This window comes from Ascaphus truei, chromosome 19 (assembly GCF_040206685.1).
Source record: "Ascaphus truei isolate aAscTru1 chromosome 19, aAscTru1.hap1, whole genome shotgun sequence".
Taxonomy (NCBI): Eukaryota; Metazoa; Chordata; class Amphibia; order Anura; family Ascaphidae; genus Ascaphus; species Ascaphus truei.
In genome coordinates, this window is record NC_134501.1 from 23721095 (window position 1) to 23745257 (window position 24163).

Here is a 24163-nt window from a genome sequence, read left to right on the forward strand (position 1 = left end):
GTTTATGTCCCTGAGACCCTGAAGGAGCTGATGTCCCTCAGGCCCTGAAGAAGCTGATGTTCTTCAGACCCTAAAGAAGTTTATGTTCCTATGACCCTGACGGAGTTGGTATCCCTCAGACCCTGGAAGTGTTCATGACCCTCAGACCCTGAAGCAGTTGATGTCCCTGAGACCCTGAAGGAGCTACAATTCGTTGCGGAAAATGCAAACACTTACTCATAAAACTCAGCGGCCGGTGTGATTTTATACTTGGAGTACTTGGTTCCGTTGCTAAACAAGGACACGTTCAGCAGCTTTGGGTCGGTACAGTTGGGGCTGTTCCACTTATTGCCACACCTCGTCCAGGGCAGGTCAGAGGTGAATGAGCACACAAGGTAATACAAAGACCACGCGATGATGACGTTGTAATAGAAGCCCACGTAGAGTGCAATTAATATCACGGCGTAGCCCACACCTGGTCAATAAAACACAATAAAACACAATAACTCGTCCACATTCACTGGGAAACAGATTTCCTGCTATGGCTCCAGCTGGGAAGGGTGACCCCGAAGCACAGGATCTAAATGGCTCTCTCCCCCGCCTCCTCCTCTGTGCTTATTCTGTACAATGGCTATTGTTTGCTATTCTTTGCTTGGTGCACTGCAGGAGCATAACAGCTACATTTGTCTTTACATGTGTTTATTTTTCAGTGTTGACATGATAAAGCTTGCAACCCCTCCTAGGACCAAAGTGAACTAATTCCAGTAACATGTTTATGGCGTCTCATATAGGGGGATTGATACTTGGGAGGGGTGTGATTTCCTCTGGCTGCTCTCTTGTGTGTGATGTCACTGTGTGATGTCACCGTGTGGTTAGCGAGCGCTTGTACAGCCAGCGTTCCCCCTCCCCACCTCCCTTTATAATGACAGGGGGGGGGGGGGAAGATAAGGGGAATTAAATCACTTATAAGAAATGTAACTGGCCGCCTATACGGGATTACACATTTAAGGCCGCGCTTATAGTGCCGGCGATGGCGACAGCGACGCGATGTCGCGTCAAAACAAATGCATTGCCGTTGTCGCGTGCGCTTATAGTAAGAGCGACGTGACGGCGCGACGGCTTGGTCGCGATCGCTGGAAGTCATCTCAATTTGATTTTTACAGCGACCGTCGCCCGACGTTGTCCTCGCCGGCACTATAAGCGCAGCCTAAGGCCGCGCGTATAGTGCCCGCGACAACGACACGACAGATGACATCACCCGTCGCCGTCGCCACGTGCGAAAGTTGAATTTCGCTTTGCAGCGACGTCACAAGCGACCTGGCCATTGATTGGTTCAGAGGCTGTCACATGTGGCGACAGCCTCTGAAAAATCAAATTTGACCGGTTACCAAATCCCGCCGCGTCGCGCTTACTATAAGCGCTTGCGACGGCGACAATACATATGTTTTAGAGCAACGTCGCGTCGCGGCACTATAAGCGCAGCCTAAGGCAACAATCCCCTCTACTCACCATAAAGAAAAATACACATTTTCTTTTTGCCATTGCCAAGTCCTATTGCTGTTATCTCTAGAAAAGTCACTTAAAAAAAAATTGTTTTGTATTTGCATTCTGGAGATATTAGTTGTTGCAAATATGCCTCTCGGGGGAATTAAAATGGCCACTGCTATTCACAAAACAAAGGATGGCGTAGTAACAGCTGATACCAGTGCTAGTAATACACAGCAAAAATTAAAAGCATGACACAACAATGCATGTTATTTCTTTAGTTTTGTTTATTTTTGGGCAGGGGAACAGCTTTTTTAAAGTTAAAACTTGAAGGTATCGCTATGTCTGCAGTGCACTAGGGGTTCTCTGTCTATGTTGGGAAGAGTTACAACCTCTTCTGTGGTCAGTTGTAGTGAATTTAAATTCTACTGATCAGAAATGACCACTCCGCTTGCAATGATTGCATTAAAGAGACCACCACATGTCTTGGGAAGGAATGTTCTTCTTAAAACCAGGGGTACCTCTCAAAAAAAGTCCCATCTTTTGAAAAATGTGATGAATATCTCAATATTCCTGCGAGGGGACTTCCAGTCAGACACGGGGGTAGCACCACACGTGGGTTCCCACAGCCCACACCCCATTGACGTTTCTAGCTATGGTCCCTGGAAACTGTGGGGAGAGTTACCTGAAAAATACTCTACTCTGTTTTGGAGATGGGCAGCAAACAGGGACAAGGGTCCCCCCTTCAAACAGCCAGGATGTCATTGTAATTAAAAATATGTGTACAGTGTGTGTGTGTGTGTGTGTGTGTGTGTGTGTGTGTGTGTGTGTGTGTGTGTGTGTGTGTGTGTGTGTCAACTCCAGTCCTCAAGAGCCACCAACAGGTCGTATTTTCAGGATATCCCTGCTTCAGCACAGGTGGCTCAATCAGTGGCTCAGTCAAAGAGCCACCTGTGCTGAAGCAGAGATATCCCTAAACCCTGTTGTGTTGGTGACCCTTGAGGACTGGAGCAGGGATATCTGCTGGGGACTGGAGTTGGCCACCTTTGCGTTTATCACTGTGGCCGTGAAAGGCGGTTACGTTGATGGGAGGCGCAGTCATTTAGTACCAAAAGTCTACGGCACTGTCCAAACTTTGCCTATTTGTGTCGGTAAAATAACGCGGGAGGGAATGATGCCCGAGATTTGCGGAACGAGAATATAGTAACAAACCCCACTTACCTTTAAAAAAGGGGCATATTTTCCAAACCGTGGCCGCCCCTTCCCGGTTATATTGTCCAAGGGCTAATTCCATGTAGAACAGCGGCATTCCGGCGATGATTAGGAACAGCGTGTACGGGATCAAAAAGGCGCCTGCAACACGTAAAAAGCCTCGTAAATTTGCAGAATACGACACACTGCGCATTCACATGCGCGCATCACAACATTCCCTGCGCATTCACATGCACGCGTCACAACATTCCCTGCGCATTCACATGCACGCGTCACAACATTCCCTGCACATTCACATGTGTGTGTCACTGCGCATCCACATGTGCGCGTCACTGCACATTCACATGCGCGCGTCACAACATTCCCTGCGCATTCACATGTGCGCGTCACAACATGCACTGCGCATCCACATGCGCGCGTTACAACATGCACTGCACATTCACATGCGCGCGTCACAACATGCACTGCGCATTCACATGCACGCGTCACAACATTCCCTGCGCATTCACATGCACGCGTCACAACATACACTGCACATTCACATGCGCGCGTCACAACATTCCCTGCGCATTCACATGCGCGCGTCACAACATTCCCTGCGCATCCACATGCGCGCGTCACAACATTCCCTGCGCATCCACATGCGCGCGTCACAACATTCCCTGCGCATCCACATGCGCGCGTCACAACATTCCCTGCGCATCCACATGTGCGCGGCACAACATTCCCTGCGCATTCACATGTGCGCGTCATAACATTCCCTGCGCATTCACATGCGCGCGTCACAACATTCCCTGCGCATTCACATGTGCGCATCACAACATTCCCTGCGCATTCACATGCGCGTGCCACAACATTCCCTGCGCATCCACATGTGCGCGGCACAACATTCCCTGCGCATTCACATGCGCGCGTCACAACATTCCCTGCGCATTCACATGCGCGTGTCACAACATTCCCTGCGCATCCACATGCGCGTGTCACAACATTCCCTGCGCATCCACATGCGCGCGGCACAACATTCCCTGCGCATTCACATGCGCGTGTCACAACATTCCCTGCGCATCCACATGTGCGCGGCACAACATTCCCTGCGCATTCACATGTGCGCGGCACAACATTCCCTGCGCATTCACATGTGCGCAGCACAACATTCCCTGCGCATTCACATGCGCGTGTCACAACATTCCCTGCGCATTCACATGTGCGCGTCACAACATTCCCTGCGCATTCACATGCACGCGTCACAACATTCCCTGCGCATTCACATGCACGCGTCACAACATTCCCTGCGCATTCACATGCGCGCGTCACAACATTCCCTGCGCATTCACATGCGCGCGTCACAACATTCCCTGCGCATTCACATGCGCGCGTCACAACATTCCCTGCGCATCCACATGCGCGCATCACAACATTCCCTGCGCATCCACATGCGCGCGTCACAACATTCCCTGCGCATTCACATGCGCGCGTCACAACATTCCCTGCGCATTCACATGTGCGCGGCACAACATTCCCTGCACATTCACATGCGCGCGTCACAACATTCCCTGCGCATTCACATGCGCGCGTCACAACATTCCCTGCGCATTCACATGCGCGCGTCACAACATTCCCTGCGCATTCACATGCGCGCGTCACAACATTCCCTGCGCATCCACATGCGGGCGTCACAACATTCCCTGCGCATCCACATGCGCGCATCACAACATTCCCTGCGCATCCACATGCGCGCGTCACAACATTCCCTGCGCATTCACATGCGCGCGTCACAACATTCCCTGCGCATTCACATGTGCGCGGCACAACATTCCCTGCACATTCACATGCGCGCGTCACAACATTCCCTGCGCATTCACATGCACGCGTCACAACATTCCCTGCGCATTCACATGCGCGCGTCACAACATGCACCGTGCATTCACATGTGCGCGTCACAACATTCCCTGCGCATTCACATGCGCGCGTCACAACATTCCCTGTGCATTCACATGCGCGTCACAACATGCACTACGCATTCACATGTGCGCGTCACAACATTCCCTGCGCATTCACATGCGCGCGTCACAACATTCCCTGCGCATTCACATGCGCGCGTCACAACATGCACTACGCATTCACATGTGCGCGTCACAACATTCCCTGCGCGCGTCACAACATGCACTGCGCATTCACATGCGCGCGTCACAACATGCGCTGCGCATTCACATGCGCGCGTCACAACATGCACTGCGCATTCACATGCGCGCGTCACAACATGCACTGCGCATTCACGTGTGTGTCACAGCATTCACATGTGCGTGTCACTGCGCATTCACATGCGCACGTCACAACATTCACTGCGAATTCACATGTGTGCGTCACTGCGCATTCACATGTGCGCGTCACAGCATTCACTGCGCATTCACATGTGCGCGACACTGCACATTCCTCATCCATTTATCAGCCGACCTACCGACGCACAATTACGTCACTGCGCATTCACATGTGCGCGTCACAACATTCACTGCGCATTAACATGTGCGCGTCACTGCGCATTCACATGTGCGCGTCACTGCGCATTCACATGTGTGCGTCACTGCGCATTCACATGTGCGCGTCACAGCATTCACTGCGCATTCACATGTGCGCGACACTGCACATTCACATGTGCGCGTCACTGCGCATTCCTCATCCATTTATCAGCCGACCTACCGACGCACAATTACAACGTTTCCACACTCGCTGTGTGTAAACCCAGCACTAACACCCTGATAACAGGCATTATATTCCTGGAATAGGAAGTCTCCGGAGCAGCAGGAACTACAAATACACGCGACATTCAGTGGAAACGACTTTATTCAAAAGATCTTTTGATCTATATTGTTACCAAGAATACCTGGGAGGTCCTTGGTGTAGTGCAGGACTGGCATGGCACGGAATGGTTCATTTGTCCAGATTATATAGGATACTCTAAATCAGGGGAGCGCAAATTTTTGCAGCTGCGCCCCCCTGTCTTGCTTGCCCCGGTTCTCGCACCCCACCCCTCCCCCCCACCTTCCACCCGTGTCAAATGACGCTGCGGGGGTCATGCAATGTCACGTCACGTGACCCACTGGGTCATTTGACGCGTGTGACGGCACATGGCCTCGCGGCATTATTTGACGATGCGTTGCCATGGCTACGCGTCACACATCTGGCTGAATCACGGTAAGTGGAGTGTTGCAGGGGCTTCACGCTATCCCCCGGCATTTAATTGAAATGCCTCGGGGAAGAGCGCTGGGCCTCTGCAACCGCCCGCGCCCCCCCCAGAAAAATCTCCCGCCCCCTCTGTCACATCAGAGATCAAAAGGGCATCACATTTTGTTTTTTTAATACATTTGGAAATTATGTTTCTCCGAGCGTGAGACCATTGTGGTCACACTCTGAGACTACCTCAGTGTAGGTCCCGTTGGGGTCCAAGTGGAACAAGCCAAAAACCATGTGATCGATGCCTTATGTTTTCAAGTCAAAATAAGCAGAACTAAGTACTCTTTTTCATCGGCTTCTTCAGTAAACGTGACAAAATGAGGCCAATATTCACATCACAGCACACACCGACATTTCCCAAAAAATACATCTGATTTTTTTTCCCCAAACAGATTTTCACTTGAGATACAATAAATAAATAATTGCAATGTGTTTTCATCCTGTAGTTAAGAATAAACGTCATTCATGTTTGTTTTAGCATCTCGAACCAGCAAAATGAAGCCTCATGCAACACATGGTGCAAGACTTTAATAAACATTCTGGCACAATGACTCTTCGTAACTAAGACAAACATGTACCCATGCCTCCTTACAGACAGATAGCATCCTGATATTCAGCGTGTTGTAGTAATGTATGGATTCTCCCAGAATTCAGCTGGATTCTATCACAATGCAGTCAGTCAGGGGCACAGACATATCATGTGGGGATACTTGTCTCTGAAGTGCACTACCCAAGTCTGAGACTCCCTACTACTACGATACGCTCCCGTTTCCAATGAATCTGTTGACACCCAACTTGAGAGTATGACCAACCACTCTGGAAACATACAGTATAGCACCAGGGTTTCCAACTCCAACTCCACCACCAAAAGGTCCGGTTGTAATGTTGTCCCTGCGTTAGCACAGGTGGCAGAATCACTGCCTCAGTCAATGTCTACACCACCTGTGCTGAAGCAGGGATATCCTTAAAATTTGACCTGTTGGTGGCCCTTGAGGACTGGAGTTGGCCAACCCTGGTATAGGATACCCTCCTGCTGCACCTTTTGATCAGGTACACTATGTGGTGTAGTGTTCTGTAAGCCCAGCTGTACCAATTAAACAAACATTGTTGTGGGTGGTAAGCTGCATGGGTTAGGGGGACTTCTATTGGAACCACATGGAAGGGTCTCCATCCATCACGAGTAGAGAAACCACAGTGGTAATGACTTTTATATGCAACATGTTGGAGGGTCTGCTATAGGCCCATATTTACAGAAGACCCCTTCACCTAAATGAGCCATACAGTGTTTTTTGGCATAGTACTACTTAGTAAACATGAGCCTACATGTATAAAACGCTTCTCTCCTGTGACTTTAGGGGAGATCAGTATTAGTACAGTATTCTCTGCCGTGACTTGTTCCATTGTTTGGCCAGTCCAGACCAGTCCCTTCTTCTGAGGGTATGAACAAAGCATCACTGCATCCAAGTGAATGGGGTGCCTCTTCGTTTATTAAAACTGCTCTGATACTTGGTATCATTATACAATCCAACATGTTCTTTTCCAAGAGAGCTAGGGAATCTGCTTATTTAAATGGTAATGCTTAAAGCTGCAGTTCAGTCAATATCCTGCATGTGTGGTTTTTTTAATAAATCACTTCTGTAGTAAGAAAAAATACTTTTAGCATTTTCTGTTTTAAAAAAAACAACTTTGAAAGACCAATTTTCTTGTATTCTATTTAAACAGCCATTTGCTAAGGCACTGCCCGTTCATGTCCTGTCACAAGCCCTGGCACACCCCTTTGTCAGCCCTGTCCTCCCTCTAGCACATGTCAGTGCAGGAGTGCTCATGAATATTCATGAGCTTCCACTGACAGACAAGCAGATTATAAACAAATCCCAGCTTTTAATATGTCACCAAATTTCGACCTATCAATACATGGAGAACGAATTGACTGGCAGCTATACAGTTCTTTAGGTAATTAGAGATTGCACACATGAAACTATTGAAGTAAAAAAATAAATGTAAAAAAAAAAAAAAAAAAAAGACTGAACTGCAGCTTTAAAGGCAATGCACGGGAGACTTTTTCCCCAAATCAATGCATTTCTGAGCTCCCTGGTTGCCAGGGGGTTAATGTTGCAATGAGATGATAATGAGATGATGAGATGATAATGAGATGATGAGATAATGAGATGATAATGAGATGATAATGAGATGACACAATATTAAATGTGAGCAGTGAAACTGATGATATGACAGACCCTCTGAAGCCAGCGTCCTGACATTTCTCCAAAGGGCAGAGCAGAAGATATCCAACAGAATGAATAAGGGTCTTCTCCTCCAGGACGTAAAGGACAGAGCATCAGAAACCCTGTCCGCAAGGCTGGGAAAACCTCCTGCAAAGGAACAAGCCACGAAAAACAATTCCAGGCGTGGCAGAACTCCTTCCAACCACTAGAGACTCTAAGGCACGTTCTATAGTGCCGTGCGTGTGCTGCGCCGGGCGTGTGCTACGCCGCTGCCTGCGCTCAAATGTGTGTATGCGTGAATAATTGCAGAAGTAAAAAAAAAAAAATCTTATCTAGGACTTACTTTCACTCACACAACCCATGCACACACATATACTCACATATACTCACATATACTCACATATACTCACATATACTCACATATACATTACCTGCAGCTCCCGGCACTATATACAGGAAAAGCATGCGGCACGTACACGTGCGTTCGCATAGGAACGCGCGGCCGCATGCTGTATATTACAGCCCTTATACAGAGAGCCAAGCCTCCTTATTACCTCCCAGCAATAATGACAGCAGCTGACCCATTCCTATATGCCTTTGTACCCCAAATATGAGACCTAATGTGTAATTATTTTTAAATCCTAGTGGGACGAACTGAGACTTGGGAGGGGGTTTCATTTCCTCTGGCGTCACCCTTTTGTGTGATATCACTGTCTGATCAACAAGAGTTTGCGCAGGCAAAAACCGCGCCCCCCTCACATCTCTGTGTTGGCTCTCTAATAAGAACAGGATGGGCTATGGGTGAAGAATACCCTTGATTTACAATTCCCCCTCTCATTCCTCGGCCCCTAAGAAATTCAATTTGTAATAAATTTCCGCAGATACAAAATAAGTCACATTATTAGCACGGCTAGATTAATATGAGGAACCCACAAAATGGCTAAACTGCTTACAAAAGGCTGCTTTTTAAACTCACTACCTGTGTTTATGTCTTTGTATAACAGCTCTGAGCAGCATGTAGAATTATAATAATTGCAGTGTGCATCAGTAGGACAAAGTTAAGGGTTTCCTTCTGCTTAGGACTGGCTGGTTTAACAAGGAATGCTTCAGCAAACCATATGTCGACCACACAGCCACACTTCGCACAGCACAGCACATCAATCCTATAACAGCTTAATTTATATTGCATGCAACCCAAACCCTCCCCGGTTATTCCCACAAAGGATGACGTAAAAGATTTTAAATGCGTCAGCTGAACCCGAGGGGAACGGGGAAAGCCTATTACTGTAATAACCAAGCATTAAGATGTCAAATACATATTTTATCTCTTCCTCAAAAAGTACCCCTGTGGGATGCCCTCACCTCCAAGTAATTGTAAGGTTAAGCACCAGTTAATGCGTTTGGAACTTGCAAAGAATGTTACTTAGTGTCTGGTAAGTCTTCAGCGATGCCAGATCTATGGCAGAAATACGCTAGCATCCTCACGAGGTTACCGAGAGTACCATTAACTTACTGTTTCAAAAACACACACGGTTTCAATAAAGGCAGCGCTGAAAGAAATCGCCAGCTGGAAATATTAGTGCGAGAGAATCTCAGCCCCTAATTGACGGTAAAAGCTGCGTTCCCCTGCAGAGCGAGGGTTAATGCAAGTGGCCAGAAGTCCTACAAAGCCCCCCCATGCCCCCCACCCTCAGAGGATAATTAAAAGAATTGTAGACCTTCTGTAATTAGTACCTTTTCCCGTTTTTAGCTAGAGAATTTTTGTTAGAAATATTTTTTTTTCCCAATGGAAAAAAAAAAAAAGGGCTCAAAATCTTGCCCCTTTTTTTGTCCGAATATGGCCAATCAGAGAGATTTTCCATGAATAAAATGTCTTTCCAATAAATGATGGGTTTTGCGGCTCCACCTTGTGGTTTGAATAAGATGCATCTGTTATTTTTTTTTTTAATGCATCATCCGTGTTCCTGGCGAATAGTCTTAGGGGCCTATTCTAGAAACTTAGATCCCTAACGCATCGAGGATTCCGAGCGGTTCCCGGACGATTTGGCAAGTTTGCTATTCAGAAAGCTCAGATGACCTACCAAACTCGTACGGGAAGTGCATCTCCCTGAGCGGTCTCGCTCCTGCTCAAACACACCGTGCGGGAGATGAAAAACAGCGTTTTTGGGAAAGTCCTCCTATTCTAGAACCTCCGATGAGAACATCGAGGCTCTCACCCAGCGAGCTTATCAGAGATCTCATCTCGCCAACCCAAGGGTGGGCCCATATGCCTGTATCTCGGGAAGCAGGGTGTCCCCGGACCTGACATTAATGCGGTTCTGCTCCGGAGACCCCCTGCACGGTAATTAAAATGTAAATAAAAACACTGCAGTCTCCTGTGAGAGCTGTGTAGGTAGATGCAGCTCTGTGCAGCTCTTACAGGCTGCGGCCAGATCGTACGGGGAGAACATAGAAAAAGGCTGAGATCCCATCGCTGCTGTCCCGTACAGTATTGGTGTCTTCCTACCTCACGGTTTGAGACGTGTGGAAATGCTTTCAGATTCTTTCTGAATACCGTGATAACACAAATGACAAACCGTGCGATGGGCTCATGCCAACCGTGCGATGGGCTCATGCCAACCGTTCAATGGGGTCATGCCAACCGTTCAATGGGGTCATGCCAACCGTTCATTGGGGTCATGCCAAACCATTCGCGATGGCAGCAATTTTATCGAAGCTACTAGAATAGGCCCCTTAGGGTTTATACTGTAGGTTTAGGGAGTCTTCGTTGTGTAAATGTCCCTTGCACCTATTGTGCCACATATGCAAAATATGGTTTGTGATTTGAGAAGTATGGCTTGTACCAATTATAGTAACATGTCTACTAAATCATGGGCTGTTCATTTCCTTCCTTCTTTCTCCATATATTATTAACAGATCAACAGCCAACCATCTAATCTTCTCCTGCATGGTCAACTTTCTTCATTTCCATGCCCTCCTGGACCCTCTGTAATCTGGCTTCCATACAAGTGACTCAACTGAGACACTCACTAAGTTGGCAAATGATCTCCATGAAGCAAAACCACAGGTCGTTCCTCCCTTCTTATCCTACTTCATTGCTCTGCTACCTTCAGAGCCGAGCATGCTCTTCTTATTCAGATTCTACACTCTCTTGGTATCCGAAATATCGCTTTATCCTGGTTCTCCTCATACCTGTTCCACCGCTCCTGTCTCTTGTGTAGACATGTCCTCAACCTCATGTTGATCTGACTGTTGGTGTATCTCAGAGTTGTGTTCAGGGACCTCTCCCTACACAGTATCGCTTGGTGACCTCATCGACTCCTTTGACCTTTATGTAACACTTCTATGCAAATGATACACGGATGTATCTACCCATGCCTAACCTCACACCTGCTATCCAGTCCCAAGTCTCAGATTGCCTCTTGGTCCTTCTGGATGGCGCCTCAAACTCAATAGGGTATATGTATCAAGGCAAAAATGATGCAAAAAATTGCATCAGATTTATCGAAGAAAACCATCACCTGTCGCCAAAACACATTGCCGATATGTGACCTTTGACGCCTCTCTCCATTCAAACTACTGCCCTGGCTAAAACCAGTTGCTTCTTCCTTCCTAACATCGCAAAGATCTGACCTCTCCTCTTTCATTCAGCTGCAAAATATCTACAGCATGGCTTTCTGTTCTCCCATCTGGGTTATTGTAGCATATTGCTGACAGGTCTCCATGCCTTGTAACTTTCATCATTTGCAATCTATGCAGATTTCTGCCGCTGCAATCATTTCACTTTCTACCAGAAAAAAAGTATTCACGTCGCCTTCCCTTGCTTTCAAGGCTCTCCCCTCATCTGCTCCTCCGTACATATCAGCTCTGATATCTCGCTCTGCCCCTGCTCGTCTCCTGCGCTCTGCCCATAATTGTCTCCTTTCCGCCCCTTTCCACTCTACTGCTCTATCACCGTAAAACTTATCCCGCACTGCCCCTTACCTGTAGAACTCTCTCACACTCAGTATACGCCAAGCACGTTCTCTCCCAACCTATAAGTCAAACCTAAAACTCACCTCTTACATGAAGCGTATCAAAAGCCTGGACTCATGGCTACTGTCCCACACCCACAGTCGCTGAAGATGTATAAGCCTGTCACGGTAGCTAGTGATAGGTTATAATACACACCAAAATATCTGGGTTGAATTGAACACGACTTAGATATAATAAATATAGTTTATTCCTTAAAGAAGGTGAACACACAAGATATACAAATAACAGACAAGAATTAGCACTTACTTAAGGGTTGGACAATGAAGCAATCAGGATACGGGATTGGCAATTCATTCAGCAATACAGGTTCAGATGAAGACATTACGAAAAGACACGAAGACCCTGAGTATAGAGCTTACACTCGTTTATATGGAGTTCCACTCCTATACTCTGGCATTGAGTGCAAGTCATTGGAGAACAATTATCTGCACCCAATCCCTCCTTGCCACCTCACCTGAGGGGCACAGTCATACCTGCCCACTGGGCGGATATTATTCTAATCAGGGGCTTATTTCCCTAGCCCCCCTCCCACAAGACTGGCGTCTTAAAGTCTGGTTTGGACAGGAAAGCCTTTGTCCCAAGGTGTGAAACACAACACTTATCATAAAGTACCCACGTCCTGCTTTCCTTTGGGATAGCATACACAAGCAGGCTGGGGGAGTCTTTGATCAGGGGTTTATTGTAGACCACTTGTCTCCCCCCCTCAGCATTAACATACCATATGGGCTCTGGGTTTTTCTACCAGACCCAAAATACAATACCTTCTTTAATATCTACACATATTAAAATAATCCGTTCTGTGGGTCTGATCGGGCTGAAATTTGACAGGTCCTCATGCCGGAAGACCTTTGCCAAAGTGGCCAAGTTTCAGCCTTCCACAGCCCCCAGAACCGGAGATACAAAAAACAAGTTAAAACCAACCACTGTGCCCAAGCACTGCCATCTACTGCACTTATTCCCTCACCTGCTGTCTCTGTAACTCTCCCAACATACCACTTAGATTGTAAGCTCCCCGGGTCAGGGATTTCCTTTCCTATTGTCTGATTTCATGTTTGTGGCACTCATTGTGTTATAATTTCCTGTACTGTATTTTCTTTTTTTGTATAAAGTGCCGTATACATTTGTGGCGCTATATAAAGACAAATATTCAGACGTCAGCAGCAAATGTAAATCACACAATTGTATTTCTAAACTGGATGCAAGTGCACAGAATACAGTATAATTCATGTAAATAAGATACACTTTGTATAAGGATGATACATTTCTCCATGAAGTACAAGGGGGGAATTTCGTCTGAAAATGATCGAATGCTTTGGTGGATACAGAATAAGTCCCATGTCCCTTAAAGAAGGAATGCCCTTTTAAAGACAAGTTTTAGATCTATAATATCCTTTAAACTCCCCCAGGATATTATCAGGAGGCATGAGACCGTCCAGGCGTGACCCTGGGGTCGTTTAGCTGCTGGGGGACACTCTGCTGTTCGCTTTAACAAGAAAGTACGTTTTAGGGTAAGGGGATAACTTTAGGGGATTTAGCAGTTAGGGTAGGGGGATAACTATAGGGGTTTTAGTAAGGGGGTAACTTTAGGGGATTTAGCTATTAGAGAAGGAGGATAACTTTAGGGGTTTAGCGGTTAGGGTACGGGGATAACTATAGGGGTTTTAGCAGGGGGGTAACTTTAGGGGTTTAGCGGTTAGGGTAGTGGGATAAATGTAGGGGATTTAGGGGCTAGTGTAGGGGGACAACTTTAGGGGTTTAGCGGTTAGGGTAGTGGGATAAATGTAGGGGATTTAGGGGCTAGTGTAGGGGGACAACTTTAGGGGTTTAGCGGTTAGGGTAGTGGGATAAATGTAGGGGATTTAGGGGCTAGTGTAGGGGGACAACTTTAGGGGTTTAGCGGTTAGGGTAGGGTAATAACTTTAGGGGTTTAGCGGTTAGGGTAGGGGGATAACTTTAGGGGTTTAGCGGTTAGGGTAGGGGGACAACTTTAGGGATTTAGCGGTTAGGGTAGGGGGACAACTTTAGGGGTTTAGCGGTATGGGAAGGGGGACAACTTTAGGGGTTTTAGCGGTTCCGGAGTGGGGATAACTTTAGGGGTTCTAGTGGTTGTGGGACTGGGTTTGGGACCGGAGCAGGTGTGTGGGACGGACCGGAGCGGGTGTGGGAAGGACCGGAGCGGGTGTGGGAAGGACCGGAGTGGGTGTGGGAAGGACCGGAGCGGGTGTGGGAAGGATCGGAGCGGGTGTGGGAAGGACCGGAGCGGGTGCGGGACCGGAGCGGGTGTGGGACAGACCGGAGCGGGTGCGGGACAGACCGGAGCGGGTGCATGACAGACCGGAGCGGGTGCGGGACAGACCGGAGCGGGTGCGGCACAGACCGGAGCGGGTGCGGCACAGACCGGAGCGGGTGCGGGACCGGAGCGGGTGCGGTACCGGAGCGGGTGTGAGACCGGAGCGGGTGTGGAGTTGTGCCGCTGGTAGTGTGGATAAATAGCCAGTGAACCAGCACATAGAAATACAAGATAAACCAATTGCACATCCGAATGAATAATCCAATTCCCTGCCAATATCCAACAAGTTAAATTACCCTTTGGAAAAGTATTGATACAAGTGTTTAAATGAACAATTTGACATCATCATTCTAACTAAGTGGATTAGCAGCTCTCAGGGCTGCCAGGCAGCGGGCAAATCACATTTTGATTAGAGACCGATGTCGGTGACCTGAGGCTCCGGCTGGCTGATTGTTTCACCTTGTTACTGTAATGCCTGTAGGGTTTGTCTTGTAATAGTGTAACAATCCCTGCTACGTGACACACTCACATTCATTGTCTGTCTTGTGAAGTTATTTCACTGCGTGGAGCTATAAAGCAGCTATCCGTGGGCACCACTTTTTTGGGGCGTTTTTTTTTCTTTCACATAGCAGCAGATCCCCAACAATTTCATCTCCGCTTCTCCAGATACTTTCATTTGTAAGGGGTGGGGGGGGGGGGGGGGAGGGAGGACAGTTGGCTAGCTGGGGTTCTCGTAATGGCGACATACGAAATCTCCTGCGTTCCTCGGGCCAATAGGAGGCTGTGACATCATCCTGTGCAGCTTCCTATTGGCCTGCGAGACCAAGACTGAGATACCGGCACCCCCTACGGAGGTATGTATTTCAGGGAGCAGGGGACCCCCAGAGATGAAATTAATGTGGTTCAGCTGCAGAGACCCCCTGCTTCAATTCTATGTTCAAAAACAAAACAAGAATAAAAAACATCCGCTTGGATTGTTGCTATAAAGCAAAGTTTCATGTAGGAAGTAAACATGCGGCAATATAAATCCATAGCAAGTATAAACAAGAAGCAACTCCTCCTATTGCTCCATATAACTGCTCCCTATAACTCCTCCTATTACCCCATATAACCCCTCCCTATAACTCCTCATATTACCCCATAAACCTCTCCCTATAACTCCTCCTATTACCCTATATAACCGCACTCTATAACTCCTCCTATTACCCCATATAACCCCTCCCTATAACTCCTCATATTACCCCATAAACCTCTCCCTATAACTCCTATTACCCTATATAACCGCTCCCTATAACTCCTCCTATTACCCCATATAACCCCTCCCTATAACTCCTCCCATTACCCCATATAACTGCTCCCTACAACTCCTCCCATTACCCCATATAACCCCTCCCTATAACTCCTCCTATTACCCCATATAACCCCTCCCTATAACTCCTCCTATTACCCCATATAACCCCTCCCTATAACTCCTCCTATTACCCCATATAACCGCTCCCTATAACTCCTCCTATTACCCCATATAACCGCTCCCTATAACTCTATAACAAATGCAGATTTACATTATATTACCAGAAACTTTTTGATCATTTCTGACTGGGTGTCCCCTGATCGGTATATCCGGCTTTCTAACCGCTTCAGTGCCAGATGTTTTCAGGCCCAAGAGACAGCATGGGGTAACGGGAGTGCCTTCTGTTCTAATAATCACAGCGCTCATCAAACATTCTACAGAGGAACAACGCCACAATATGTCAGCAATATGGGGCAATGAGATTAGCATTACAACAAAAGGAAGCAGGATTTTAGGGGTTGCTTAAAGACAATTATATGACATAAATTATTGAGGAGCCAACCAGGAGAGGGGCAGTACTGGATTTGGTCATATCAAACAATGTAGAAGTAATAACAAATATTCAAGTCCTGGAACATTTGGGTAACAGTGATCATAACATGGTCTCATTTGAAATAAATTATCAAAAAACAGATTAAAGACCTTAACCTTTAGAAAGGTAGGTTTTAATCAACTGAGGTCTAATCTACAAGTAATACACTGGGATGATGTTTTGGCAGGGAAAATGTAGTAGATAAATGGGCAGTCTTTAAAACATTGTTAGAAAAGCACACTTATCAGTGTATACCCTTGGGTAATAAGTATAAAAGAAATATGTCAAAACCAATGTGGCTAAATAAACAGGTAGGGGAGGAAATGGACAAGAAGAGGAAGGCGTTTAGATTCAGAAGGGACGGAGACATTGTATCAGAATTATAAGGAATGTAACAAAAATTGCAAACGGGCAATCAAATTAGCAAAAATGGATAATGAAAAAAAGGATTGCAATAGAAAGTAAGGTCAATCCTAAAATGTTCTTTAAGTACCTTAATAACAAAAAAATGAGAAAAGAAAATATAGGACCCTTTCAGTGTGAGATGGGCAGGCAGATTATTGGAGATAAGGAAAAAGCTGAGGTATTAAACAAATTCTTTGCCTCTGTTTACCAGGGAAGAATCAAGTTCAATAGTAGCGCCACAGGAGGAAGCCACAACCTCCATATTAATGTACAATTGGTTAACTGAGGAATAAGTTCATAAGCGACTTGAAAAAATTAAAGTAAATAAGGCACCTGGCCCCGATGGCATACATCCAAGAGTTCTCAAGGAGTTAAACTCAGTAATAGCCAAACCATTATATTTAATATTCAAGGACTCCATTTCCACAGGCTCAGTACCACAAGATTGGCGTAAAGCAGATGTGGTGCCTATATTTAAAAAGGGAGCTAGATCACAACCGGGGAATTACAGACCTGTAAGCCTGGCTTCAATAGTGGGGAATCTACTTGAAGGTTTAATACGGGATAATATTCAGGAATACCTGATGGAAACAAAATTATTAGTAATAGTCAGCATGGATTTATGAAGGATAGATCTGGCCAAACTAACCTTATTTGTTTCTTTGAGGAGGTAAGTAGGAATTTAGACCAGGGTAATGCAGTTGATGTGGTCTACTTAGATTTTGCAAAGGCTTTTGATACGGTTTCACACGAGGTTGGTGTACAAAATAAGAAAATTGGACTCTGTAATAATATAAGCGCCTGGGTTGAAAACTGGTTAAAGGACAGACAACAGAGGGTTGTCATAAATGGAACTTTCAGGTTGGGCTAAAGTTGTGAGTAGAGTACCTCAGGGATCGGTACTGGGACCCCTGCTTTTTAACTTCTTTATTAATGACCTTGAGGTTGGCATCGAGAGCAAAGTCTCCATCTTTGCCGATGATACTAAATTGTGTAAGGCAGTGATTTGCAACCTTTTTTGTTTGGAGGAACCCTTCAAGTATTTCAAAAAATCTCGGGGAACCCCTATCTGGCTGACACATATTAGGTTCGACAGGTGTCAGTCACAAATGTCACACCTCACGAGCCACCTCTATTTCCCACAATCTACCCATGTATTTCTCTCCCATCCATCTCACTAAGGCTGCGTCCATAGAGATGGGAGCAGTGCTGAACCGCGCTGACGCTGAGGCTCGCCTGCTGAAGATTTCATGCCCATGCAGGCGAACCAGCGGGCGCGATCGGTAGGCGGGGGGAGGCTGAGGGAGGCGGGGCAGTGACATCGCTGGGCCAATCACCCGTGACGTCGGCGCCGTGACGTTGACGCTGCTTCGCGCTGATTGGATGTTTTCAGCCGACAGCGCGCTGAAAAACAGCTTGGCTGTTGGCTGAAAAATCCAGCGCCTCAGCACGCCTGCGGACGCTCGCGTGAGCCCCCTCTAGAGACATCCTCATTGAGGATGCCGGGGCTCAGCGCGGAGCGTCCGCATGGCTCAGCGCGGCTTGTCCTTCTATGGACGTGGCCTTACTCTCCCCCGCTCCCCGCCTTGCATGTATTTATCCCTTGCGTCTCACTCTTACGCCCTCTTTTCCTCACTCACTCCCGCCCCCCCCTCCCTTCTCTCACTCGCCCCTACCTTCCATCAATTACCCCACTCTCACTCAATCCCCCGTACAAAATACATACCAAAAAACCCCATCGCCACGGAACCCTGGTTGGGAATCACTGGTGTAAGGTAATAGAATCAGAGCAGGAGGTAATTTCTCTTCAGAAGGACTTGGAGAGACTGGAAACGTGGGCAGGTAAATGGCAGATGAGGTTTAACACAGATAAATGTAAGGTTATGCATTTGGGATGCAAGAATAAAAAGGCGAATTACAACTGAAATGGGGATAAATTGGGGGAATCCTTGATGGAGAAGGATTTAGGAGTGCTTGTAGACAGCAGGCTTAGCAATAGTGCCCAATGTCATGCAGTGGCTGCAGAGGCAAACAAGATCTTATCTTGCATCAAACGGGCAATGGATGGGAGGGAAGTAAACATAATTATGCCCCTTTACAAAGCATTAGTAAGACCACACCTTGAATATGGAGTACAGTTTTGGGCACCAATCCTAAGAAAATACATTATGGAACAAGAGAGAGTGCAGAGAAGAGACACCAAATTAATAAAGGGGATGGACAATCTAACTTATGAGGAGAGACTAGCTAAATTAGATGTATTTACATTAGAAAAGAGGCGTCTAAGAGGGATATGATAACTATATATACAAATATATTTGGGGACAATACAAGGAGCTTTCAAAAGAACTATTCATCCTAAGGGCAGTTGGAGGTTGGAGGAAAGGAGATTTCACCAGCAACAAAGGAAAGGGTTCTTTACAGTAAGGGCAGTTCAAATGTGGCATTCATTACCCATGGAGACTGTGATGGCAGATACAATAGATTTGTTCAAAAAAAGGTTGGACATCTTTTTAGATGGGAAAGGTATACAGGGATATACCAAATAAGTATACATGGGAAGGACGTTGATTCAGGGATTAATCCGATTGCCAATTCTTGGAGTCACGAAGGAATTTATTTTTCCCCTTATGAGATATCATTGGATGATATGACTCTGGGGTTTTTTGTTTGCCTTCCTCTGGATCAATAAGTACGTATAGATATAGGATAAAGTATCTTGTCTAAATTTAGCATAGGTTGAACTTGATGGACATGCGTCTTATTTCAACCTCATCAACTATGTAACTATGTAACTATGTAACTATGTCAGCTCAGCACTGGTTAACTATTAATCTATAGAGATCAATACATAGAGACATGCAGATAGACAGACAGATAGACAGATGACTGGTGCACGAGGGAAAAGTCATCTTATCTTATTGTGCCAGAACAGCACATTTTGATTATAATTATATTATTAGTTATGGTTGGAGACTAACTATGAGAATTGTTATCAAGTGATAGAAATACAATTCCCTCGCTTGGAACAATTTTGATACAGATAAAAGGCCGCTCGTATCTGAAATGTCCAAATAGTTACACAGTGTTGGGTTTGTAGACATGCGTCACTCTAAATATACACACAGTTTGCTGTTGGTGCATATTTAGGGCCATTTCTGTTTTATTGAGCTTGCAGATGATAAAATAACACATTGTGATCATGCAAAGGGCACGATGTTTGTTTTAACACGTTCATTGCAAATATTTAAGGTTGCAAAAACAATCAATCATTCTATAGACAGATGTGTCTTATAAAAATGATATAGAAGGAACGTGAATGTTGATGTTTATATTGATGCTAGCAAACCGAGTGTGGTATAGTTGATATAATATTGTATATAATTATATAATATTGTATATAATGATGTAATATTGCATTTAATTATATAACATTGCATATATTGATGTAATATTGCATACAATGAAGTAATATAGCTTATAATGATATAATATTGCATTGTCTGTTTACACTACAAAACATATCAACTGCTTTGACAAGAATTGGTTTTCTGAGACAGTAAAAGTCAGGAGAAGACTTTATTCTTAGTGTATGTAATGCTCCGTGCGTATACAAGCTCTCCAATAAATAGGATTTAGTGATTAATAGAACCGGGACAGAGTTCTCCTGTCGTAAATGAAACTCGTATTGTTTTATACCTTCTCTGTATCTAATAATACACATTAAGATGTGTGCTGACGTATCTGGCAAATGAGAAACCAGACTTTAATCTTGTCCAGAAAGTTCTCTATTGTGTTGGCAAAGTGTCTTAAAAGTTACACACTTTGGTATCTGTATGTGCTAAGCAGCAATATTACATCCCCCCTTTTTTCTTCTTCTTATTTGTATATGTAAAGCGTGTGGCAATGTATAATTCTACGTTCTTACCTACGCTGGAAATCATTCGGTGCTCATGTTATACGTGTCAAAATCCTGATTATGTGACGTAATGGCTGCTTCTGTCAGTGTAACTCAGCAGCTACAACGTATCCTTATATTACTAAGGTAACATTATTTATTGTTACAGTTTGCAGCTCAAACTGCTGGGAGCATTGGCAACAAATGATCACAAACAGGAAAGTGTTGCAAATATCTTGCACTGCTGGGGAGGTGGGATAAACCTGCTATAGAAATCACAGGATGCTCAGTATATTAACACTCATTAAAAATGGCATTAAAGCAGCAAACGTGAAATCTTATAGGGTTTTTAAAAATAAATCAGTTTTGTAGTATTAGATCAGGGGTGCGCAAACTGGTGGCGCGAGATTTTTTGGGGGGCGCGGGCGGTTGCAGAGGTCCCGCGCTCTTCCCCAAGTTATTTAAATAAAATGCCGGGGGACCGCTCGAGACCTCTGCAATCTCTACTTACCACGATTAAGCCGGCTTCAAGTTTGCGCGCCACTTATTATTCAACTTTTTATGATATTTTTAATGCGTTTTAAAGCATCCTTTGATTTCTAAAGCAGGTTTTAGCTCACCTCCCCAGCAGTGCAAGATCTTTGCAACACTTTCCTGTTTGTGATCATTTGTTGCCAATGTTCCCAGCAGTTAGCAACTACAATGTATCCTTATATTACAAAGGTAACATTATCTATTGTTACAGTTTGCAACTCAAGCTTCTGGGAACATTGGCAACAAATGAGCAAAGATCTTGCACTGCTGGTGAGGTGAGCTAAAGCCTGCTATAGAAAGCAAAGGATGCTTTAAAACTCAATAAAAAATGGCATTACGTGTTGAATAATATATATTTTTTAATGCAGTGAGTATTATCTAATACTACAGAACTGATTTATTGAAAAAAACAAAACATATAAGATTTCAAATGTTTTGTTGCTTCAATTCCACAATTGCTGTACGCCAGGGGGTGGCCAACTCCAGTCCTCAAGGGCCACCAACAGGTCAGGTTTTAAGGATATCCCTGGTTCAGCACAGGTGGCTATATCAATCAACCTGACCCGCTGGTGGCCCTTGAGGACAGGAGTTGCCCACCCCAGCTGTAGGCGCATGGCATGTGAACAGATCACCAACATTTTGCACCGAAAATAGGCGCAATGTCACCGCAGTTACTCTGCGTGTGCGGAACAGAAAAACAGGGCGTTTGTGGCACACACACTCTGATGGTTTGTGGCACACACACACTCTGATGGTTTGTGGCACACACACACTCTGATGGTTTGTGGCACACACACACTCTGATGGTTTGTGGCACACACACACTCTGATGGTTTGTGGCACACACACACTCTGATGGTTTGTGGCACACACACTCTGATGGTTTGTGGCACACACACTCTGATGGTTTGTGGCACACACACTCTGATGGTTTGTGGCACACACACTCTGATGGTTTGTGGCACACACACTCTGATGGTTTGTGGCACACACACTCTGATGGTTTGTGGCACACACACTCTGATGGTTTGTGTGAGCCACAAACACCCTATTTTTCTGTTCTATTCTACTACTAGGAGAGATGTGGAAATCCCTCCTATAAGGACGTTGGTTGCTATACTCTGGACAAGGTTTTCTTATGTAACATATTTTATATTTTTAATATTTGTATCCACTTGATGCATCTTGGTTTCGTAATATATTTTATATATAGATTTAAAAATTTTGGGGGGACCGTTAGCGCTTTCTTTTCTCTCTTTTTGACTCTACTTGTGCTGGATGGAAACACTTCTAAGCAACTCCTTTGGAAGTCCCATAAACTCAGCAGATTACCACACAGAAATCTTTCTCTTGAATAGCGGGTCTTACAGGACCCCCAAAGATTTAGTGTACCCGCTGAATAGGTACAGTTGGGAGGGCATGTCTAAATTGTGTATAAAACATAATCAGGAAGAGAAATGACATCTGCAAGTTAGAAGTCCTGTCTCTATAAATAAGTATATGAAACACAAGACTTAGGGAGACAGTTAGAGGCACAGGACATAGTCTTACCTCCTCCATTCTTGTAGCAGAGGTAGGGAAATCTCCAGATATTGGCAAGATCCACTGAGAACCCAATCACTGAGAGGAGAAAGTCAATCTTTTTGCCCCAAGTCTCCCTCTCTTCTTCTCCCTGAGCTGGGACCGCATCCTGCGGGGATGACTCTGGGGCAATGATGCTGCTGTTGGTGTACTGGACTCCATTCTGCTCCTTCACTAAAATCAGCTCCACTTCTTTCTTCTCAGAGGGGCACTCTCTGATGGGGGCTACTGCTGACAGCTTGTGGTCAGACTGACCCTTGGGCATCTTGACTTTCAGCATCTGGGAGTTGGTAATCACCAAGTACTGGGTCTAACTGTGTGGGGTGGGTGGGAAGAGGGCAGCCCGGGCAGTCTTGAGGGAAAGTTGTTGACCATGAAGGATTCTTTCTCCCTCCTTGATGAAGAAGCTGAGACAAAGAAAGTGAATGTCCATTCCATTACTCCAATGAGTGATTACAAATGTATGTGTTGGTCTTGATCAGCAAATTATCTTTATGTGAATTACATCTGATTGCAGAACAACCACCATCCTACTGCCCAACTGTGCAGTACACTCCCTCTGCACCTCCAAAGCTGGGGAAACCCACAAGACTACACAGAGACATCCCAGACTCATCTGCTCTACCAATAATTATCACTGTAGTTCAATAAATGTATGTCATATTGATGTTGTCCTTCAAGGACAGTGACTCTAACACAACGTGGTCTCTACTGAGACGTGCTCTTCTGAAATCCCAACACTCACTCCTAATGTTAGTGTAGACTTTGCATGGAGAGGACACTGGCTTTAGTAATTATACACAACATGTTTGGATGCAAACTCTGGAGATACTGTTACATCAACCATCTTGTGCTAAAGTATAAACCTCTCATTATTATCCAGGGTCACCCACCACCAGGTCCAAACTTTATCTGAGTGCTGTGAAGTGACTTCTACAGTGTCAGTTGCTCCATACATTTCAGATTCACCCGTTTACGACAGACATATGAACTTACCAAAGTGTGGGCAGGTAGGTGCACTGGGCAGAGCAGGTACAGCACACAAGGAGCAAAGCATCAGCTTCTACAGCTCAACTAAACGACGGGAGTGCTGAGTGGTCTCCTCAGGCTTGTCCATCTTCTCCTCACTGCAGCTGGACCTCTCCCCCTGGCTGATGGAAAGTGTGTGGCTCCTCTGTGAGAGGGAGCTGAGGGGAAAAGTGAAGATGGGAGCTTTTTAAATCAAGCTCCACTCACTCCACGTGATGTGTTTTAATCAAGACACCCTCTGGTGACATTGGAAACTGCGCAGCACCACCTGCTGGCCATGAAATGTATGGCAAGTGGGGCTACCCTCCCTGAAGACTTTGCATTGAGAGTGAGGAAACTGGATCCTTCCCCCTCTGAGGAGAGATACTGGATCCTC

The 24163-nt window shown here is 45.7% G+C and overlaps 1 protein-coding gene across 1 annotated transcript; it reads right to left on the reverse strand.

The window, feature by feature from the left end:
* Positions 1–23952, reverse strand: SLC6A2 (solute carrier family 6 member 2). The gene is made up of 4 exons (XM_075577187.1): positions 23755–23952; positions 22729–23165; positions 2686–2817; positions 1–454 (listed from the first exon to the last, which is right to left on the reverse strand). The coding sequence occupies exons 2-4, from the start codon at positions 23036–23038 to the stop codon at positions 213–215; spliced, it is 684 nt and encodes a 227-aa protein (XP_075433302.1). The 5' UTR covers positions 23039–23165; positions 23755–23952; the 3' UTR covers positions 1–212.
* Between the last annotated feature and the right edge of the window lie 211 nt (positions 23953–24163).

What these genes read in the sequence shown, in the direction of transcription:
- SLC6A2 (XM_075577187.1), bottom strand. Translation starts at nt 23,038, where the DNA reads ATGCTGAAAGTCAAGATGCCCAAGGGTCAGTCTGACCACAAGCTGTCA. An exon ending in CTGCTACAAGAATGGAGGAG is followed by an intron (nt 2,818 to 22,728) that starts GTAAGACTATGT and finishes TACGTGTTGCAG; the next exon opens with GCGCCTTTTTGATCCCGTAC. An exon ending in AATATGCCCCTTTTTTAAAG is followed by an intron (nt 455 to 2,685) that starts GTAAGTGGGGTT and finishes TTTATTGACCAG; the next exon opens with GTGTGGGCTACGCCGTGATA.